This window comes from Sorex araneus, chromosome 3 (genome assembly GCF_027595985.1).
Source record: "Sorex araneus isolate mSorAra2 chromosome 3, mSorAra2.pri, whole genome shotgun sequence".
In the NCBI taxonomy this organism is placed as follows: Eukaryota; Metazoa; Chordata; class Mammalia; order Eulipotyphla; family Soricidae; genus Sorex; species Sorex araneus.
In genome coordinates this window covers 111822129-111843489 of record NC_073304.1, presented here as the reverse complement: position 1 = coordinate 111843489, position 21361 = coordinate 111822129, and the positions used below count along the sequence as shown (strand labels likewise).

The 21361-nt window shown below is 55.7% G+C and overlaps 1 protein-coding gene across 1 annotated transcript; it reads right to left on the bottom strand.

The window, feature by feature from the left end:
- Nucleotides 1-3567: 3567 nt before the first annotated feature.
- Nucleotides 3568-20888, bottom strand: NPC1L1 (NPC1 like intracellular cholesterol transporter 1). The gene is made up of 20 exons (XM_004615391.2): nt 20835-20888; nt 18655-20168; nt 15574-15674; nt 14363-14535; nt 13657-13785; nt 13154-13336; nt 12671-12785; nt 12470-12597; nt 11995-12132; nt 11747-11836; nt 8891-9081; nt 8666-8805; nt 8213-8339; nt 8076-8131; nt 5794-5944; nt 5417-5648; nt 5173-5286; nt 4937-5099; nt 3867-4045; nt 3568-3765 (listed from the first exon to the last, which is right to left on the bottom strand). Exons 1-20 carry the CDS (start codon nt 20886-20888, stop codon nt 3568-3570), a joined length of 4176 nt encoding a protein of 1391 aa, XP_004615448.2.
- Nucleotides 20889-21361: the final 473 nt, after the last annotated feature.

The window sequence follows — 21361 nt, the reverse complement described above, 5'->3', positions numbered from 1 at the left end:
ATCGTGTGCCACGTATGAATGGTTAAATTCTCGGTAAGCCTAGGTTGGGCTCACCCTGCTCAGGGGCTACTCCTGGCTCTGCCCGGGGGGGCCCCCGCACGCAGAGCTTTGCCTCCTGCACTGTCTCTTACAAACTTTATTTATTCTCCATTTTTTGTTTGTTTTTGGGTCACAGTAATGCTCAGGGGCTATTCCTGGGTCTGCACTCAGGGGTCACTCCTGGCAGTGCTCAGTGGGTGCCCGGGGATCAAACCTGAGCCTGCCGCATGCAAGGTTGAAGCCCTGCCCAGTCCTTTGGCTCGGGCCCTCCATGCCCACATTTTCATGCAGCTCAGTCTCCAGGCAGGTGAGCGAAGGGGCCTCTCCAACTCGAAGCCCCGAAGGAGTCTGTGCCACACTCAGGGCACTGCCCTCCTGCTGTGGCCATTGCTGGTGCTGCCGCAGTGATGGCCAGAGGCTGTGCTCACCCGCTGGTGAGCACATTTGGTTGTGGCACAGTGCACTGAGGTGTGGTGCTCTCCCACTTGGTGCTCCCGAGAGCGCACGCCTGCTGCTGCTGCACCGTCTCAGGGAAGGAGGTGCTGCCAGAACCCACAGCATGTGGCAGTGTCCGGGGCCACATCCCAGGGCCCCAACTGACATTATTTTAGCTAGAATTTTTATTGGCTTCAGCTCAACATTTTAATCACTATTCATTTTCTATTTTAAACCTTTGCTGTTAAGCATATTAAAAATGTTTTCCCAAAACAGTATGGGCGCTTCTCAGAAGGTTAGAAACTGTGCTCCCATTTGACAGAGCAATACCACTTCTGGGATATATGCTGGAGATGCAAAAAAGTATAGTTGAAATGACATCTGCACCTGTATGTTCATTGCAGCACTGTTTACAATAGCCAGAATCTGGAAAGAACCCGAGTTCCCGAGAACAGATGACTGGTTAAAGAAACTCTGGTTTATCTACACAATGGAATACTATGCAGCTCTTAGAAAAGACGTAGTCATTTGCATATAGGTGGATCAACATGGAAAGTATCATGTTAAGTGAAGTAAGTCAGAAAGAGAGGGACAGACATAGAAAGATTGCACTCATCTGTGGAATATAAAGTAACAGAATGGGAAACTAACCCCCAAGAATAGTAAAGATAAGTACCAGGAGAATTACTCCACAACTTGGAAGCCGGTCTCACACACTGGGGGGAAAAGGCAACTCAGATAGAGTTGGGACCACCAAGTAAAGGATGCTAGGAGGGCCCTCTCGGGATGGGAGATGTGGGCTGAAAGTAGACTATAGACCAAACATGATGGCCACTTAATACCTCTACTGCAAACCACAACACCCAAAAGGAGAGAGAGAACAAAAGGCCACAGAGGAGGGGGAAGGCTGGGGGAGGGATGCTGGGACCATTGGTGGTGGAAAATTGCAATGTGGAGGGATGGGTATACCACTGTATGACTGAAACGAATGCAGGCACGAGAGTTTGTAAGTCTGTAACTGTACCTCACGGTCATTCACTAATAAAACGCTCTTTAAAATAATAATAATTTTGTTTATATTTTGTGTTTACAAAATTTTTCTTTTCCACCTATGGGAGGTAGGCAGGCCAAATGCTCGCCAACCCACGGCCCCCAGCAGCACCCTCGCCACACCCCAGCTCACCACGGGCTCAGCCCCACGGCTGCACTGTTATTTTCTGCAGAGACAGCAGCTTCAGGTACCGGCGCCCAGACTGAGAACTCAAGATTTTGGGGGAGTCAGGGTGGGTGGTCCCTGCCCCACCCCCATATTTCCGGAAGCCCCAGCAGTCCCACCCACCTCCCACATCTGCCGCCAGGTCAATTCACCCACCCAGACCATAGATCTTGGAAGTGTCTGGACCACAACAAAAAGCTTAATAAATTCTTAGGCAAAGACTTATCAACCCCTCAGTCATATATAACAATGTTCACATTAACTTATTTTCTAGATCTATAGATTTAAACATTGCAACTTTGTTATCTAAACAATTTTAATCCTAGAATTGTATCAATAGTTGCCACTTTTTTCTACATTAAAAAATTAAATAAATTTAAAAAATTTAACATTTTTCCATAGGTAAATGACTTTTCCCCTTTATAGTTTTTGAAACTTGCATTTTGGAAACTCACCACATGGGAACGCATGTGTACATACATGTGCACACATGTACACTGAACATGTGCACATACCTGTGTATGTACATAGGCATGTGCATGCATGCATGCATGCACTCACACATAGACAGGCACGCACACACATGCACACACATATGTACGTGTGGAGACACAGGTGCTGAGAATGTGGAGAGGGTCCCAGCTCCCGCTCCCCAAACACACGCCGATTTCTGTGGCTGCGGCTCCAGGCTCCCTGCTCGCAGCCATTTCCATTCCTGCCTCTGCCGGAGTCCTGAGCCCCTGTGCTCTCTACATTTTTCACTCCCTAATCCTCAAAGGCACTTTGTTGGGTTTTTTTTCTACTCTTTGGGCCACACCCAGGGGTGCTCACTCCTGGCTCTGTGCTCAGGGATCACTCCAGGCAGGTCTCGAGGCTAAGGAGTGAACCCTGGTTGGCTGCACGCCAGCTGAGTGCCCTTCCTGCTCTACCTGCTATCTATCACTCCAGCCCCAATAATTCAAAGGTATTTCTAAGGAGAGTACATGATGGCCTAACTACTTCCTTGAATGGGGGAGGGGAAGGGCAAACTAATATTTTCATAATCAACTCTTCTGTGTGTTAGTTATTATAATTTACAAAGATATCTTAAACTCAGGGACCAGGGAGAGATCAACAGACTGAGCACATGTGTTGAGCGCAGGAGGCCGGGCTGGATCAGCTCTGCAGGTCCTCTGAGCCCCACCAGGAGTGAGCCCCTAAGCACAGAGCCAGGACCCTCTGAGCGCTGCCAGGGGTAGCCCCAAAGCTAAAGCAAAACCCTTGGGGCTGGAGTGACAGCCTTCCTTACAGCAGGAAGGGCATTTGCCTTGCATCTCGGCTGACCATTGCTTGATCCATGGCACCCCATATGTTCTCAAGCACCGTCAGGAGTAATTCCTGAGTGCAGAGCCGGGAGCAATCTCTGAGCATCACCAAATGTGGCAAAGGAAAAAAACACAAACTAAAAATCTTAAACCCAGAGGCTGCCCAGATGGCACCTGCGGCATGGAATGACATCATTGCTCTTTTGTAGACGTTTATTCAGCACCGGCACACACAGCACTGAGCAAAGCCCTTTCTCTTCTCTGCAAATTCTCCATAGAGCCTTGGGCGAGGGGAGGAGGCTTGGTCTATGCGGCAGCTTTGAACAGAGGTGGCAGGCAGGCCAGCATGTCCACAGGGCCTGACACACAGCCAAGAATAGCGTGAACAGCAGTATGGCGCCCAGCCATGACAGCAGGCTTTCCAGAACATTCCCTTTGGTCCTGCCTTCCCAGGAGTCACCAAGAGTCTGGCTTCACCGGCGGCCACCAGGGCCTCTCCTCGGCCACCTGCGTGCTGCAGCCCCGCCGCAGAACACGCAGGTTCTCAGAACACTGCGGCGACTCAAAGATACATCAGAGTGGGGCTTTGCTGCGGGCCTGCAGGAGCATGGGCCAGCACTGGGGGCAGGCCCGGAGTCCAGAGCTCTCGGCAAAGGAGGGGAGTGTGTGGCTGCAGGCCCAGGCGTAGGCCCTCCTCAACAGATGCAGCTTGAACCACCTCGACGAGAGGCCAGCGGCGCGGGCAGAGTCCATCGGGGCCTCCCCTGGGTCCTGAGGGGGGTCCTGGGTCCGGTGGCCCCACAGGCCCCTCAGCTCAAGTCTGTGAGCCTGTGCCATCACCACCCCTTCCCCGCTCCCCCCTGCCCGTGTGCCAAGGCCGAGTCGGTTGCAGGCTCAAAGCCAACGTTGTTGTAGACATTCTCACAGACTCTGTTCTCAGGGGCCGGGCTGCTGTCCCTCGGGGGCGCGTGCTTGGAGCAGGGGGCTGTGGAGGTGGAGGCAGCTGCCCCCTCGGCCTGCTGCAGCACCAGGGCAGGGTTGACGTCCGGCCCTGCAGAAGGACAGGCACAGGGGACACCGTCAGGGGTCGCAGGCTGGACAGTGCAGCCCGCACAGATTCACATACTCTGGGCAGACTGGGACTGTGGGGCCTCACACTTCTGCCCATACTCACCCGCTGCGCCCTCCTGACCCTTAGGTGCTCCCTACCCACCACCCGAACAAAGTGCACAACACACAAAGCTAGTGAGGCCTGAGAGGTGGTGCCGTGGGGAGGGCACTTGCCCGGCACACAGCTGAATGGGGTTTGGCCCCCGGCATCCCAAAAGGTCCCGAGCTCCCCCAGGAGAAATTCCTGAGTTCAGAGCCAGGAAGTTCTGAGTTCAGAGCAACACACACACACAAAGAGTGATAAAACAAAGCACCAGAATGCTTCCCAGGAAGGGCAAGACTACTCTGTGATACTTTTTTTTTTTTTTTGGCTTTTGGGGTCATACCCAGCGATGCTCAGGGGTCATTCCTGGCTCTGCACTCAGGAATTACTCCTGGTGGTGCTAGGTGACCACATGGAATGCTGGGGTTCAAACCCAGGTCGGTAGCATAAAGGCAAGTGCTCTACATGCTATACTATTGCACCAGCCCCGACATTATTATTATTATAACTTCCCTTTTTTTTGGTCATTGCTCATGAATTTTCTGCTGAAACCCAGTCTTGGCTCAGCCACAAGCATCTGGCCGTGGGAACAGTGTTTGAGACACACAGCTGCTGGCTGAACATGGCTGCCACGAGGTCAGTGAATAACCGTGGTGCCCAGCCAGGAGGTAGCATGTGTGGGCAGCATCAGCTGTGGCCGTGTGGGTGAGCAGACCGCCAGGGCCCCCACTCCTGCCTGCACCCATGGCCCCTCAGAGCTCAGAAGGACCGCAGGAGACTGGCACGCACCCACATAGCTCAGGATGACCGGCAGGAAGACCAGGCCATGCAGCAGGCCGAGCAGGGTGATGATGAGGTTGAGACGGAAGAAGAAAATCTGGATGAGCTGCGCCTTGGCCAGGCCCAAGACCAGGATGCCCGGCAGGTTGGTCATGGCCACTCCAGCAAATACCTGGAGGCAAGAGGCAGGGGTGTGAGGGGCACAGGGCAGCCCACCAGGACCCAGAGCTGCGGCCCCCACTCACCGCACTGCCCATGGAGACCGTGGCCTCCCGGGCCCTCTCCAGGCGGCTTGGCTTTGTGCTGACAGCGAAGGCACGTGTGATGTGGGACACAAACTCCACGGAGATGCCCACTGCCTGTGGGCAGAGAGGGTCATTGGCCATGGCAGAGCCCAGCATGGGGTAGGGGTGAGGGCCTCCCCGGGCAGCCTCACCCCAACCCTCGGAGGCACCGGGCGGGGGGGTCTCCAGGGCGGGGCCTGCTCACCGTGACCAGGTTGATGAGAGACACGGCATTGTAGGAGATGTCCCACAGGGTCATGAAGCCCACGGTGTCCACCAGGATCATGATGATGGTGAAGAGGTTGAGGAGGCCGGAACGGAGGTCCATGCCCAGCAGGAAGTAGCAGACGATGAAGGTGGGCAGCAGGCACATAGTCAGCATGAAGAGGCCCTCGGGGACGATGCTCAGATACTGCTCGTAAAACACATTGGTGATCCTGTGGACACACAGGTGGCCTGAGACACCATCCTGCCCGTGCCCATGCGGGGCAATGGGGAAGGCTGGCGGGTGGAAGGAGCCTCCTGGAAGAGGGTCAGTGGCACAGTCTCCTGCCCCTCCCCAGGCCCAGCCCAGAGCCTCACGTGTAAGGAAACACCTCGAAGGTGGGGTCGGTCCCCGGCACCTTCCGCAGCTCTGCGGTGATGTTGGCAGCCAGCGCCCGGGATGCTCGCAGGGCCTCCGTATAGTCCTGCGAGTTCTTCAGAGGCTTGTGGTAGGCCATGAACCTCGAGGCTGGCCGCCGTGGTGCAGAGAGGAGAGCACAGTAAGAGCCCACTCTGGGCACGCCCGCTGCTGCAGTGACGGCAGCCAGCCGGACGCAGGGCTCCACACCACCCTGTGGCTTCTGAGAGCCGAGGCCCGGCCCCACGGACGGACAGAGCACGGGGGCTCGCCCTGTGCACCCGCCCGAGGCGCCCCCGGGGGTGTCAGAACCTGCAGTGGGTCGGTGGAAGGCAGAGCCTGCCTCAGACTATGCCTGGCGTGGGTCAGACCCAGGGTGCAGGGCAGGGCCTGGGAGACAGGGCAGTGGGCAAGGCGCTTGCCATGAGTGTAGTCATGTGTTTGAGCCCCAGACTGTCGAGGTCCCCAAGCCCTGCCAGGAGTGATTCCTGAACTCAGAGCCAAGAGTAAGCCCTGAGCACCACCAGCTGTAACCCACAAGGGAAAAGAACACTTTAAGCCTAAAAAAAATTAGACTTTAGATTTTACAAAACTAGCTAAGTTGACCCCACAGCTGCTGCCGTGTAAACAGCCAGCTTCAGAGCTTCATGACTAATCTCAGAAGAGATGGAGCCAAGTTCCTGTAACTCACGGGCTGAAAACTGGGGTGCTCTCAGAAGAGGGGCGGCCAAGTCCCTGCCCTGCCAAAGTGCCAGCAGCCACAACCACAGACCACAGCTGCCACCATACAAATGGGCAAGCTTCACTGCCTCACGACCAATCCCTGCAGAGAGGCTAACGAAAGCCCCAGGGCACAGAGCCCAGAGTCCTGGGCGGCTCCACATTCCACGATCCTGACACCCTCCAGGAACACAGAAATCAGTGGGCACAGAAATCAGTTTAGGGGGCTGGAGCGGTAGCACAGCGGGTAGGGCATTTGCCTTGCACGTGGCAGACCCGGGTTCAATTCCCAGCATCCCATATGGTCCCCCAGCACCGCTAGGAGTAGTTCCTGAGTGCAGAGCCAGGGATAACCCTTGTGCACTGCTGGGTGTGACCCAAAAAAAGCAAAAAAGAAAAAAAAATCAGTTTAGATGCCCACTAAGCTCAAGAAGCACAAACCGTAACACAGAGGCTCCGCCAGTATCCGGCAGCTCAGCAAATCCTCAGACAATGGCTTTATAACCCCATTGTGAGAGAAAACAATTTTCACAAACTTTCTTTTGCTGAGCTATTTTTTTGTAATTCAACTTTTTATTTTGTATTTTGTATTTATATTTTGTATTTGTATTTATATTACACATAATATAAAATAAATTATTTTGTGTCTGCCAAGGGGGCAGTTCAAGGGGTGGTTGGGAAACTGGGGACAGAGGTGGAGGGTTGGAGCACTGAATGCCTGAAATAACTGTATTATGAACAATTTTGTAAACAACAGTGTTTAAATAAAATTTTTTAAATAGCTAAATTGAGGGCTGGAGCAATAGCACAGCAGTTGGGCTTTCGCCTTTCACTCAGCCAACCCGTGTTGATTCCTCCGCCCCCTCAGTAGAGAGCCCAGCAAGCTACCGAGAGTATCTACCCACCCGGCAGAGCCTGGCAAGCTACCTGGGCGTATTGGATATGCCAAAATCAGTAACAATAAGTCTGTCAATGAGAGATGTTACTGGTGCCCGCTCGAACAAATCAATGAGCAGCGGGATGACAGTGACAGTGACAGCTAAATTGACTATTATAAATTATTTCTATCGGACAGGGTCAGAGAGGGGTACAGAAACAGAGTCACTGACTTGTTTCTGCCTGACTGGGTGGGCAGCCATTCATCTGGGTGTGGTTTGCTCATCGGGAGAGGGTGTTGGGGAGCCGGACTGTGGCATTTACCACTGCACACCAACTGGGCAGCTGTGGTTGAGGGTTGAAGATACAGGCTAGAAATGACCTTGAGGACAGGGCCAGGGCCAGCCAAACCCATCAAGTGGGGGCTAGCACCGTGTGAACTCTCATTTCGTGTCCAGCACTATGTGGCCTGGACACCCCCAGCTGCTGGCCGAGTATGTCTGGGAGCAGCCCCACTGCTGTGCATGACCTCTGGGGCAACCCGGGACCGCCCCTGAACACTTGAGGGATAGGAGAGAAGACACAGGGCTGGAGACTCACGGCCATGCCAGGGCTCCGCGCTGCCCCGCATGCAAGATTTGCTCACCTAGAATCTGACCCTCGGGGTCCATGTCCACAGAGGTGCTGTATGCCGCCAGGCCCCTGAAAGAGGAGGAGCAGAGGCTGACCCCGGCCCACCAGCCCCCTCCTGCTCCCGCTGTGCACCCCGGTCCCCAGGCCTACCCTTTAGAGCACTTGATGTTGGGCACATCGCTGAGGAACCACGGCAGGTACTTGTGGAACTGCTCCACCGACGGCCGCAAGGGCCCCTCCACCGTGGTCACGCATTTCTTCAGGCAGTTCAGGGAGTCTGCAAGGAGTACCAGTGCTGGGCGGGGCCTCATCTCCAGCCCTGCCCAGACCCTTCCCCACAGGCAGCTGAGACCAAGAAGCCACCACAGACCTGCCCCACTGCACCAGAGAGGCCACAGGCTCTCTCCTCAACCGGGCATGGAGCCAGTGCAGGTACAGCGCTGCAGGGGACAGCTGGGCATGGCCCCAAGGCCCTCGGAGACCGGGGTCCATCCTGGCTGACCCTGCAGGAGGGACAATGGCCCAATGCACCTCCCTGCCCTCTACTGTCCTCTCCTGTCCTCTTCCCAACTGCCAGAGCCCCAGAAGCCACCTCGAACTCACTGACGGTCGAGGGGCAGAACTGGTCTTTGTTGGGGCCGGAGCTGTAGATGCGACAGCAGGAAGTTGAAAAGATGGACGCTGGAGTGAGCCAGTCGATGAAGTCATCCAACCAGGAGGAGGCTGGGATGGCCAGGTAAGACCTGTGGGGGCAGGAGGTCAGAGCCGGGACCAGGAGGTGGGAGAGGGTCCCCCAGGGTCACCCGGCAGGGGCAGGTGGGCGCTCACAGCTCAGAGAACTTGGTGGCATACTGGATCTTCTGAGTTAAGGAGTAGCTGTCACAGCCGGCGCTGGAGCAGATGGCATTCATGCCCGCCTTGCTGGAGAAGTTGTAGCCCCCAGTGGTGACAAAGTACACTGGCGCCCCCACCTCAAAGTAGCGGTTCAGAAAGAGGAAGTAGTCGAGCAAGTATGAATCCTAAGAGGAGAAGAGTTTGTGAGTCCAGGGCAGCCTGAGACGTTCACTCCTGCTCCCACCCCACCCCCATTCTCCAGTATAAGCATATAGCAGAATTCATTAAGTCTCAACATTTAAGATTACAATGTAGATGCTAGAGAGGTAGGATAGCAGGTAGGACATTTGCTTCGCATGCAACAGCCCTGAGTTCTATCCTGCTACTGCATATCGCTCCCTGGGTTCCACCACCTGTGGTCCCTGAGCAGAGAGCCAGGAGGAAGCCCTGAGCATCTTCAGGTGGGTGACCCAAGCCCCCCACCAGAAAAAAAAAAAGATCTAAAATCTTGACTGGTTAAAGAAACTTTGGTACATCTATACAATGGAATACTATGCAGCTGTTAGAAAAGATGAAGTCATGAACTTTGCACATAAGTGGATCAACATGGAAAGCATCATACTAAGTGAAATGAGTCAGAAAAAGAGGGACAGACATAGGAAGATTGCACTCATCTGTGGAATATAAAATAACAGAGTAGGAGACTAACACCCAAGAATAGTAGAGGTAAGGACCAGGAAGCTGGCTTCATGGCTTGGAAGCTGGCCTCACATCCTGGGGGAAAGGCAGCTCAGACAGAGAAGAGAAATGGGGTTGGAGATCCCGCTCGTAAAACCAAGTAAGATGGGGTTGGAGATCCCGCTCGGGAAGGGAGATGCATGCTGAAAGTAGACTAGAGGCTGAACATGATGGCCACTACAATACCCCTATCGAAAACCACAACACCCAAAAGGAGAGAGAGAACAAAAGGGAATGCCCTGCCACAGTGGCGGGATGGGGGGGGGAATGGGGTTGGGGGGGGGAGGGATACTGGGTTCATTGGTGGTGGAGAATGGACACTGGTGGAGGGATGGATGGATGCTCGAACATTGTATGAGGGAAATACAAGCACGAAAATGTGTAAATCTGTAACTGTACCCTCACAGTGATTCACTAATTTGAAAATCAATTAATTAATTAATCTTTTTTAAAGATCTAAAATCTTTTGATTTTTAGAGTCAGCGAACTCAACAGATTAGAGAACATGCTTTGCATGTAGGAGGCCCATATTTGACCCCTGGACACTGCTAGGAGTGACCCCCAAGCACTGGGCCAAGAAAAGCCCCTGACCACTGCTGGGTGTGACTCCAAAATAAACAAACAAAAAATCACAATCCTCACTTTACAATTTACAGAATTACAAATTGAAGAACAGAATAAACCCAAAGTTAGAAAAAGCTAGCAAAGCTAGCATAAACCCAAAGGAGGAGAGAAATAATTAAAATTAGATAAGAGATAAAGATTATAAGAAAACAAAAACATCAATGAAACCAAGAGTTCATACTACAAAAAAAATTGTTTGACAAATCTTTAAGCTACTTTAACTATGAATAAAAAAAGAAGAGACTCAAATTGAAAGTAGGGCCATTACCAACAATTCTACAGAAATAAGAAGAATTGTAAGAGTTATGAATATACTAACAAATTGCATAGCAAAGATTAAAATAACACTTTTTTTTTGCTTTTTGGGTCATATCCAGCAATGCTCAGGGGTTACTCCTGGCTCTGCATTCCTGGCAGTGCTTGGGGGACCATATGGGATGCCGGGGATCAAACCCAGGTCGGCTGCGTGAAAGGCAAACGCCCTACCTGCTGTGCTATCGCTCCGGTCCCAAGAACACATTTCTTAAGAAAAAATCCTACTGAGGCTTAATTAATAAAACAGAAAGTCTGAATGGGCCAGACCAGCAAAGAGATCGAATCAGTTTTCAGAAACCTACTTAACAATGCAATTTCTGGTTTGATGGTTTAACTGGTGAGTTCTACCAAACATGCAAAGAATTAACCAATACTCTCCAAAGTCTTCCAAAAAATTGAAGAGGAAACAATTTCTAACTCATCCAATAAGCATCAGTGCTGCCCTAATTTCAAACACAGAGACTTGTAAGAGAAACTACAGACCAACATCTCTTCTCATCATTGATGTGACTCTCAGCAAAATACTAGCAAACAGAATCTAGCAAGATGTTAAAATGATGATTTAGTGCAATTTTCTCTTAAAGTGAAGGAGTAGCTCAACAGGGGCCGGAGCAATAGCATGGTGGGAAGGGCCCTTGCCTTGCACATGGCCAACACAGGCTCAATCCACAGAACCCAAATGGCCCCCCAAGCACTGCCAGGAGTGATTTCTGAGTGCAGTGTCAGGATCAAGCCCTGAGCACCTCCAGGTACGGCCCCAAAAGCAAACAACATTGATTAAAAAAAAAAAAACAGAAAACAGAACCCTCAGGACTGAAAGACTGAGCGTCTCTCAGGTAATAGCACCCAGGCTGCCTCCATCCTGACCCATCCTGGAGGTGCTGGCCAGGGCTACTGGGCAGGAAAAGGGAAAGGGGTGAGAAACCCCCCATTTGGAAAGTGAATAGAATGAGAGCGCAACAGGCTGGGTATAGGCTTTGCACGTGGGGGACCCAGGATTGATCCAGGTCCTGCATGGACCCCACAGCCCACCCTGGTTCCTCTCCAGTCCCACGACAGCAAGTACTCCTGGAGCCCTGCAGGCCTGGGGTCCCCCTGCAGGCCCTGCCCCCCCACTGCTCCCTGAATCCACAGGCCTCAGTGCAGACCCCAGCACCCGCTGGGCACACTCACCTTGGGCAGAGCCAGCTCCTGGTCCAGGCCCACGGAGATGTGGCACATGAAATAGAGGCTCATGGCAAACAGGGCCGTGAACAGCAGCACCTGCGGGGGACCCCCTGTGAGTCTCCCTACCCCTGGCTCCCCATTGGGGTCTGACACCGAGACATGGCGAGGGCTGGTCAGCCCCTCCCTGGGCTCAGCAGCGAGGGCCGGCAGCACTGGTGGGCAAGGTTGCCAGTCGCTCCGCCAGTCACACTTACCACCACCCCTCTGGTGACCCTGTGCAGAAGGAACGGGGCGTAGACCTTCCGGAAGAATCGGAGCAGGAGCCCCTCGCTCTGGTGGACGGGGGGCTGCCCCTGGGAGCGGAAGCAGCAGCAGATGTCCAGCCTGGAGGCCTGGTGGAGAGAAGCATCCCCTCCAGCTGACCCTCCTCCTCCAAGGAGCCCCACCTTTCCTGGGGCTGTGTCAGCACACACCCCTGATGCCAGGGCACGGGGCGCTGTTGGCTTTGTTCTTTCCCTGGTGAGCTCGAGAAACTTTCTACTGTCCCAGTCAGTGACCTTCCCATTTCCCACTGTCACAGAGAACTTTTCATTTCTTTGACCAGCTCGTGTCCATGCAGCGATTTGTCACCTGCTCTCAAACGCCCCTCACTCTCCCTGGAGAATTGAAGGACAGTGCAGTGGGGAGGCCCCAGGCATTCCTGCCCAGCCCTGGGGCCCACAGCCCTACCTCGTGCCTCTTGCTGTCCAGGGAGAAGAGGGCCACGAAGGCTGACATCTGCAGCAGGAAGTCCAAGAGCACAGCCAGGCCAGAGGTCAGGGCAAAGGTGCGCACGGCCGGCATCGGGGTCAGGGCTCCTGCAGCAGGGCAAGCCGGTCAGGGGTGTGGGATGGGCCTGCCTCACCCACACCCTGGGGAGGCCCAGCTCACCGAGGAAGAAGCAGACGGCCTCAGACAGGCTGCACAGCAGCATGCTGGGGGCCACGCTGCCCAGGGCGCGCCCGATGTGGGCCTCCCGCTGCTCCCCGGGTCTTCTCTGGAGCCTCTGAGGGGACAACATGGGTCCACGTCTGCTTCACCTCCAGCCCTCAGCCACCAGGCACTGCCCCGGCTGGGAGAGCCCAGGGGATGGTCCCGAGCTCCCCGCTTCAGAAGCTCGCTCGCTGACAGTGCTCCGCCCAGAGGAGCTGTTTGGGAGTGCTCCAGCGCCTGAGCGTTCATCAGCAGGAGGAGTCAGACCAGCCCTGCCTCATCTGTTCATGCCCCCGCAGGGCCGAGGCGGCGAGAGGCGAGCGGGGAGTGTGCGTGGCAGAGACGAGTACTGGGATGAGGGCCCCATACGGAGGAAGAGCCCGGGCACGACTCAGGCCTGTGTGTGAACGGCGGGGTGAGGGCAGCTCTTACACCACTTACCTGGTACTCGAGAACAAAGATGAAGATGTTGTCGGCGCCCACGGCCAGCACCAGAAACGGCACCACTTGCAGGATGACCAGGGACGAGGGGACGCCCAGGTAGGAGAAGAAGCCCATGGCAGCCATGACCGCCCCCAGCACCACAGCCACGCCGCCCAGGCCCAGGGTGGCCTTGGAGTCCACCTGCAACGGACTGTCCTCAGCCTGCTGACCCTAGACCCTGCCAGGGCACGCCCACCCAAGCGAGCGGCAGGAATGGTCAGAGGCAGGGCCGCTCCCCTGGGCAGGTCAGCCACCGCCCAGGTCGTCCTCAAACCACATGTGAACACTTGGTAGCTCCGCGCTCAGGCAGGCCAGGGAGGCAGGGACAGAGTGGAAACACATGTGGCCTTGGGCAGCAGCATTGCCAAAGGTCACCCCCTGCCCCTGGAGGTACTCTGGGGCGTCTATTCTGGCCAAGAAGGTTCCAGAGGTCGCCACCTGCTCCCCCGACTTCCTCTCACCAGCACTCGGCTCCACCGCGAGTAGCTGCCCAGGGCCAAGGAGATGTACAGGAAGATGATGAGGTAGCTGGTGGCGAAGATGGGCAGGTCCTCAGCTGTGGTACGGTTGATCTCATCCTCCAGGGAGCGCTGGGACACGGAGACCGCCTCTGAGCCCCAGCCCCCACCTCCCTGGCAGCCCTGAGCCCAGCAAACCCCAGAGACGGCCCGGGGCCGAGAGAGAGATGCTGGGGGAAGGCACTTGCCTGGCCACAGTCAACCTGGGTTCCGTCCCTGACACCCCATTTGGTTCCCAAGCCCCACTATGAGTGACCCTGGAGGACAGAGCCAGAAGTCAGCCCTGGGCACTGCCAGGGTGGACCCAACTACCCCCCACAAAAAATTAAAAAATAGGGGCTGGAGCCATAGCACAGCGGGTAGTGTTTGCCTTGCACGCGGCCGACCCGGGTTCGATTCCCAGCATCCCATATGGTCCCCTGAGCACCGCCAGGGGTAATTCCTGAGTGCAGAGCCAGGAGTAACCCCTGTGCATCGCTGGGTGTGACCCCCCCCAAAAAAAAGAAAAGAAAAAAATTAAAAAATAAAAAATAATGGCTCTCAGGCCATTCTGCCATCCTCTGTGGGGGTCTGCTGGCTCAGGGTCACTCTGGGAGAGGCCAGAGGGGGACAGGGAACCCCCCGGTGCCCCAAGCCAGGACCAGCCTACCTCTGCCATGAAGGTGACCTGGAGCCTGCCTTCCGTCTGCCGCTGGAAGGCCCGCAACTCCTCCAGGAAGGCCTCCTCCCAGAGCTTGGCCTGCGCCAGCCGCGGGTCCCCGGGAGGGTAATTGTTGAGCGAGAAGGTCATGATCAGGGCCTCCGCCTCAGAATAGTTCTTCCCTGGGACACAGATGGTCAGCTGTGCCCTCACCCCGGCCCCCACCTCATCAGCGTCATGCGTAGCCCCTGACACCAACCACCCCCTCCCTCTCGCCAAACGCAAAGCTGCAGGCCGGCACAACCAGCGATTCTGAGCAGGCTGTGAGAAGATGAAGGAGGCATGGGACAGGAGGAAGGACGGGGAGGGCCTGCAGCACACACACTCACACACACTCACACACGCACACACACATTCATACATGCACACACACTCTCACATACATTCTCACATACACTCACATACACACACTCATACACACACACTCTCACATACACTCAGGCACACCCACAACACACACTCACATACACTCACATACACACACACTCATACATGCACATACACACACTCTCACATACACTCACATACACACACTCACACACTCTCACATACACTCACATACACACACAAACACACTCACACACGTGCGCGCACACACACACTCTCACATACACTCACATACACACTGACACACACTGACACACACTCACAAACACATTCACATACACACACTCACATACACTCACATACACACTCACACACTCATGCACATACACACTCTCTCATACACATACACACTCACACACTCATGCACATATACAATCTCACATACACATACACTCACATACACACATACACACTCACATTCTCACACACTCAGATACACACACTTACACACTCATTCTTACACACTCACACTCACTCACATACTCATACTCACACACTCTCACACCCTCACATTTTCATACTCACATACTCAAACACTCTCATACACATACTCACACATTCATACTCACATACATTCACACACTGACACATTCTTACTCATTAGCACACACTCACATATGCATTCACACACACTCACTCATACACATACTCACACACACCCCTCGACTGCCATCACCCAGGCACACCCATCCTGTCCCCCAGCTCTCCTGCATTGTTCCTGGACCCTCATTTGTTTCTTTCTGACTGACTGACCCCTCTGTCCCCACACTTACCTTTGTAACCTCCCACGGCCAGGAAAGGGAAGACAGGGGCCCCGTAGTCCGCCATGCAGCTCAGGGCCAGTTTGGTGACATCTTTGAAGGAGAGTGGGGCACTGAGGAGAGAGGGACGCACCTTTTCCAGCCTGCTCCAACTGGCAGGGTCCCAGTACCCCAGTATCACCCCTGACCCCACAGCCAGACACATTTCTCCACACAGAACCTTCCAGGGCCAGTGCAGGGGACCTTCAGCTGAGCTCACTCACCACAGCCTCACCTGTCCAGATGTGGCATGTGTGAACGGCTCACAGACCCCTGAGCAAAGGCAGGCCCCTGAGTCCCAGCGCTGACAGGCCCTCTGGCTCCCATGCCCACAGCTCCTCCAGTCCAGAAGCCCACAGAACCCCGACTCCAGATCTTTCTTTCCTACACTTTTCATCAGCCCTGCAGCCCTGGAGAGTCTCCACCCTCTGTGGATGCCCTTCTGAGAGGCTCTGTAGGAGCGTCTCTGGTGGGCAGCTGGAAGCTGTGTGGCTGGGAGCTGTTCTCCAAACCTCTCTGAGCCTAGGTCTTCCTGACTGTGAAACTGAGATGGCCACTGAGGCCTGACGCCACAATGCAGTCTGCATGGTGACTGTGTACATGGGACTCCCTGACCGCCAGCTTGAAGGATGGACAGGGGCCAGGTGCCCTCCTGTCTCTGTGAGCCACTGGTTCTCAGAGTCACTGGGGCCCCAGGAGTCCTGGAGACCCTTCAGAAGTCGGTAAGATCAAAGACTCTTTACATCAAATAATGCACGGGGCTGGAGCAATAGTACAGCGCTAGGACACTTGCTTTGCATGTAGTCAACCTGGGCTCAATCCCCGCCTTTCATATGGCCTCCCAAGCACCACCAGGAGAGATCCCTGAGCACACAGCCACGAGGAAGCCCTGAGCACTGCTGGATGTCGCCCCAAAACAAAACAAACAAGCGTAAAAAGCCCTAGTATCTCCAAGATGTGATTCACCTCTTGGCCTCTCCTTTACTTTTGAGGATGCAAACTACTCAGGGAGACGCAGGCTTTGAAAAGACTGGGCCGGAGCAAAGCACCGCAGGTAGGGCATTACCTTGCCCACTGATGGCCCAAGTTCTACCCCTGAGCCAAAGATCATACCCAGAGTCCTGCCAGGAGCAAGTCCTGAGCACAAAGTTGGGGCGAGCACTGAGCACAGAGCCAGGAGTAAGCCCTGAGCACAGAGCCGGCAGTAAGCCCTGAGACCAGACCCAAGAGTGAGCCCTGAGCACAGACCCAGGGGTGATCCCTGAGCACAGAGGCAGGGGTGAACATGAGCACCTCCGCATAAGAAAAAAGAGAAATAAAAAACCACTTATTACCTTTGGTTGTCACCAAAGATCACCCTGTGATCCCAGTGTCGGGGGGACAGCTCCACCTCCTTCCTCTCTGGCTGTACTTGTGGGAAGCCAGAAATGCTCCTTAAATTCCCATCACAGACCAACCCCAGGACCTGATGCCAGACTTTAGCTTCCTCTGCTAACAGAGCTTTGCAGAGGCCAGAGTGGTGCTCGGAGGGCTGAGAGCGTGCTGCACGCAGGAGGCTGCAGGCCCTGCTGTCATCACCCCCATACTGCTGGGATTCCAGTCCTGAGCACAGAGCCAGGAGTAACCCTGAGCCCTGCTGGGTGAGACCCAAAAACCAAAACAAAAAAATTAGAGAGGGAGATTTGCAAAGATGTATACTACTCACTAATTCTTTGATAATGATCTTGCATAAAAATGTCCTATTTATATCAAGAAGCAATGGCTGATTATTATTATTTTTAAATAACAGCAAAGGGAATAAGGAGATGCCTCCAAGGACTGGAGCACACGGAGAAAGTTTGATTCTGGGGTATGTCCAAAGCCCACCCTGACACTGTTGCATGTGGTCAGTTGGCCCCCAGCTCTGCACTGGGAGCCTGAGCAGTGTGTCCAGATCACCCGGGCAGGCTGAGGACGCCAGCTGGGCCCAGGTCCCTCACACTGCTGGAGAGGCTGCCCCAAACTTCTATTTTGTTGCCTCTTTCTCTTTCTCCCTCTCTTTCTCTCTCTCTCTCTCTCTTTTTATTTTTTAAATTTTTGAGCCACACTGGCAATGCTCAGGGCTACTCCTGGCTCTGTACTCAGGGATCATATCTGGTGGGGCTCAGAGGACCATATGGGATGCCAGGGATGGAACCCAGGTGAGTCACATGCAAGGCCCTCTCTCTGGCCCCCTCTCTCCTTTTCTCTGTTTATGTCTTCTCTCTCTCTCTTTCTTTCTTTTGTTCTTTCTCTCTTTTGTTCTTTCTTTCTTTCTCTCTCTCTCTCTTTCTCTCTCTCTCTCTTTCTCTCTCTCTCTCTTTCTCTCTCTCTCTTTCTTTCTTTCTTTCTTTCTCTCTCTCTTTCTTTCTTTCTTTCTTTCTTTCTTTCTTTCTTTCTTTCTTTCTTTCTTTCTTTCTTTCTTTCTTTCTTTCTTTCTTTCTTTCTTCTTATTCTTTCTCTCTCTGCAGTACTGAAACCAAGCCTAGGGCCTCACAGATGCGAGGCACATGCTTTACCTACCACTGAGCTACACCCTGTGGCCATTTCCAGCAGACCAAAGTTCTCCTTCAAACCAGAGCTCCGTAGGGGCGTCACTCTGTCAGAGAGTGATGGTGGGCCGTGGACACAAGGACTCTGAAGCCGAGGCTCACCACAGCCTGCCCGCCCGCATCACACCGGAGGTGACGCTTGGACCAGTGCTCCCAAACACGTTAGCCCCTCGTCCAGCTGCAGGGGGGTGTGTGGCAGCAGGGGCGGCTGGCTCAGTGCATGGCGCCTGGGGGCAGCCAGCCCCTGTATGGGCCTAAGGGACTTGAGTGCTTCCCCAAATCTGCTCTGGCCCGGGCCAGAGACAGAGAGAGAGTGAGCTTGTGGGAGCTGAGCCACCCGCCCGCTGGGAGCACTGGCCAGTCCCATGCAATAACATGCAATAACATGCTCTGGCCATCAGGAGCTTTGCAGGCCTTGAGCCATAGCCAGATGTGGCAGCCGGGGTTCCAGGAAGAGCGACCGCGGTGCCTTCCTGGCACTCACTTGGCGCAGTAGAGGAAATGGTCCCTCCAGTCCACCTGCACCGTCTGCCCAGACAGCGTCTGGTTGGCCGTGAGCTGCAGGTTTGAGCGGTTGTTCTGGAAATACTGCAGGAGGCTGTTGATGCAGCAGTCGGAGAGGCTGGTGTTGTGCGGCTTGAGGGGGGCGTAGCAGATGTCCTTCAGGGACACGTTGCGCCCCTCCTCCGGGGACCACACCTGCAGATGCCGCAGCTTCTCCTGGAGGTCCAGCAGCTCCAAAAGCAGGTCAAGAGTCAGGATCCCACTGAAGTTCTTGGGGCCGAGCAGCAGCGACTCGTACTGGTAGCCTGGCCGCCCGGGGGCCGTCAGGATCACCTGGTTGGTTCTGAAAAAGGGGCCAAAATGCTGGTCGTGGAACTCCTTCTCGCGCCGTGCTTGGCTGTTTGGGGCTGACCACAGCTCTATGGGGTCTGTAGTCAGTTCCATGAAGGCCAGGCCCCCGGCCAAGACCACAACCACCGTGAAGGACACCCCCAGGACAGTCAGGGGCCACGAGGCCACGCAGGTGCCCCAGGCCTGGAAGAAGCTCCCCAGGAGGCTGTGGCTGGAGGGGCTGGCGCCTGCCTTGCGGGGAGAGGCTGGCGGCCTGTGCGGCCCCCGGAGCAGCTGCACACACAGGAGGGAGGTGGCCAGCAGGGCAAAGGCGGAGCAGAGGATGATGACCAGCGCCGGGCCCCCCGCCATGCGGCCCAGGCGGAAGGTGGTGTCAAGCGCGTGAGGGGTGGGGATGACCGGGCAGGAGGAGATGCAGTCCTGGCAGGAGCAGGCGGCTGAGCCATTGCCTTGTGTCTGGTTGCAGGGCGTGACGGCGCTGCTCAGGGCCTGCAGCCCGCCCCCCGGGCTCTCCCCCGGCTCTAGCAGGTGGAATTTGATCTCCAGGGGTGCCAGCCCATTACTCGTGTCGCCCTGGAAGTTGAGCCAGCGCTGGGCGTTGCAGAAGGTGGCGCCGTACACGCCGCACATGGTTCCCACGGCCAGGTCGGCGGCGGCGGGGATGCGGACGCGGCTGCAGGAGTCATAGGTGTCCTCGGCAAAGCGGCGCTGGTAGAAGGCCTGGTAGGCCACCACGGCCGGAAGCTGGCCAGGGCCCTTGTCCACCACTCGGGTCACGTTGATGAAGAGGCTCTGGTCGGGGCTGCAGGTGTTGTGACAGTGCAGGTTCGCGAAGTTGTCGGCACAGGCCGGGCAGCGGGTGAGCAGCCCCTTGGACATGCTCAGGCTCTTATCTAGGGCCAGCAGCTGCTTGGCAGAGCAACAGGTGAAGGTGTTGTCGGGGCCCTGGTACAGGCGGGGGCACAAGCGTCTCAGCAGCTCCAGGTGCTCCCCGGTGGCCCGGACGGCCTGCGTGTTGTTCAGGCAGGACACGTTGGCCAAGAAGCCGCCGATGCTCCCGGTCAGCTCCGGGTTCTTCCCACACTCGTCGTAGAAGGCGCAGTAGCCGGCACTGTGGATGGGTGTGTAGGGCTGCCCCAGGGCCTGTGGAGAGATGGGCACCCCACAAGGTCAGCTCTGTCGCAGCCGCTGGGGTGAGTGGTGACGGAGGCACACCAGGGGCCCCAGGAAAACACGGGGGCCTTCGCAGTCAGCGTGACCAGGAGACCTTCGTCCTGAGTGACAGGGTCACTGCCCAGTGGAAGAGATGCCACAGGTGACAAGGTCACACTGAGACTGAGGGGAGAGCTGGGGACACGGGGTCAGTGGGCCGACCCTGAGGAGCCACATGGAGTCAGTCCACAGCCACAGGCGGCACAGGTGGCCGTGCTGCTTCTTGTCCTGAGCCCGGGCCCCGGGCCTCACACAGCTGTCCCCACTGCCCGGCCCCAGGCAGTTCCACGAAGGTGCTCCAGCCCCAGTCCCCAGCACAGCACCCTTGATCCTCACTCCCCGGCCACGGCACATGCTGCAGGGGAGTCAGGCACGGGGCCCGCACCCCCCCCCGCCAAATGTCCATCCTACCCCACGGCCAGGAAGGTCCAACAGGCTGGCTCTCTCCTCCCGCAGCCCACCTGCCTGGACTTTCCCATGCTGCCCCAAATAGCCTTGGGACCAGGACAGGGTTGGTCTTGGGGCCCCTGGGAAAGATCCAGGTGTCCTGATGGGGCCACCGGGGCCATGGCCACGCCGTCCCCAGCACAGACTCACCGAGCTCCGGAGCAGGGCCCAGAGCAGCCAGACCCTCAGGCCAGCCCCCCTCATGTCAGCGGCAGGAAGTGCTAGAGGAAGAGGTAGCAGCCCTAGGGACAGTCAGGACAGCCACGGGCTGGCTCCAGGGAGCAGAGAACAATAAGACAGCCTCCTGGCCACACCGGCCTGGCCTGACTGGGCTGTGGCCAATCGGGCTTCACCATGTGCCCTCACCGGCCCCAGTGGTTAATGATCCACTGGTTCCCTCCCACCCGGACCTCCCACCGTGGACCCGGCTCCAAGGGGAGCTGCTGACTCCCCCTGCACCCACCCCCAAAACTCCTTGCCCTCCACGCCCCTCTGCCCCCAGCCCCAGACCACTCAGACCCCCAATGTCCCCAGCCCCCTCCAGAGACAATGCCAGTGCTGGCTCAGACACACCTTTGCACTGTCATCCTTAGCAACTGTTGTTAATTAATATTAACAACCTGATAAGCAGGGACCGTGGGGTGGAGTGACGTGGTGACAGCAGGGGCCCCGTCAGG

Coding starts and splice junctions, on each gene's coding strand:
- NPC1L1 (XM_004615391.2), bottom strand. CDS start 20,888: ATGAGGGGGGCTGGCCTGAGGGTCTGGCTGCTCTGGGCCCTGCTCCGG. Junction 8,806..8,890: donor GCCACCAAGTTCTCTGAGCT/GTGAGCGCCCAC, acceptor CTGCCCCCACAG/GTCTTACCTGGCCATCCCAG. Junction 8,132..8,212: donor AACATCAAGTGCTCTAAAGG/GTAGGCCTGGGG, acceptor CTCCTCTTTCAG/GGGCCTGGCGGCATACAGCA.